The sequence below is a fragment of the Micropterus dolomieu genome, unplaced genomic scaffold (assembly GCF_021292245.1).
Source record: "Micropterus dolomieu isolate WLL.071019.BEF.003 ecotype Adirondacks unplaced genomic scaffold, ASM2129224v1 contig_14789, whole genome shotgun sequence".
In the NCBI taxonomy this organism is placed as follows: domain Eukaryota; kingdom Metazoa; phylum Chordata; class Actinopteri; order Centrarchiformes; family Centrarchidae; genus Micropterus; species Micropterus dolomieu.
This window is the reverse complement of record NW_025743775.1, coordinates 19445-20301: the sequence shown is the minus strand read 5'-3', so window position 1 is coordinate 20301 and position 857 is coordinate 19445. Positions and strand designations below refer to the sequence as shown.

Sequence of the window (857 nt, the reverse complement as noted above, 5' to 3'; positions counted from 1 at the left end):
GCAAATCCATGAAAAAGAAACAAAAAACTCCTGAACATTAATGATGGGGGGGGGGGGTATACGTCCACTAGAGGCTCTGAATTTTGTTTTATTAAGTCTGTAGAATCAATCAGAATGAAAATGATCAGAACTATAAACAGAATAAAGAAAAGTAAAAAAAGGATAATTAAAAATATAATAAGAGAACTATCGAGTGAGTGTGTTTGTGTTACCTTGGCCTTGATCTTGTGTGCGTTGCTCTTGGTCAGCTGTTTCTCGCTGGCGGCGGGGATCAGGATGTCACAGTCGGCCTCCAGGATGCTTCCTTCGTACGGCGTCGAGTTCGGGAAGCCCACGATGGTCCCGTTGGCCTGGAGACGGAAAACAAAACAAAAGCCAATTAACCAGTCGATCAATTCATCCTGCTGTTCACAGTTTGCTCATTTGAACCACAGAACTAAAAGCTTTTACGTTGGAGAACCTTTGTGGTGAAACTGGATTAAAAAGTGTTTCTTTAAGGACCTTCTGCATGACACTGTTCATCCAGCAGGTGGAGCATTGATCTATCCCCAGTCCTGACCAGTCTGTACCCCCGTTCATTCATCTATCCCGAGTCCTGACCAGTCTGTAGTCCCCGTTCATTCATCTATCCCGAGTCCTGACCAGTCTGTAGTCCCCGTTCATTGATCTATCCCGAGTCCTGACCAGTCTGTAGTCCCCGTTCATTGATCTATCCCGAGTCCTGACCAGTCTGTAGTCCCCGTTCATTGATCTATCCCCAGTCCTGACCAGTCTGTAGTCCCCGTTCATTGATCTATCCCGAGTCCTGACCAGTCTGTAGTCCCCGTTCATTGATCTATCCCGAGTCCTGACCAGTC

At 46.3% G+C, this 857-nt stretch overlaps 1 protein-coding gene across 1 annotated transcript in view; it reads right to left on the bottom strand.

Moving 5' to 3' along the window:
* Positions 1 to 212: 212 nt before the first annotated feature.
* The window catches only part of LOC123967014 (glutamate dehydrogenase 1, mitochondrial), a gene marked incomplete at its 3' end in the record, with an annotated part of 9152 nt that continues 8507 nt past the window's right edge, over positions 213 to 857 (bottom strand). Inside the window, 1 exon segment of the mRNA XM_046043063.1 lies at positions 213 to 350. Within this exon segment, the coding sequence (XP_045899019.1) occupies positions 213 to 350 (138 nt within the window).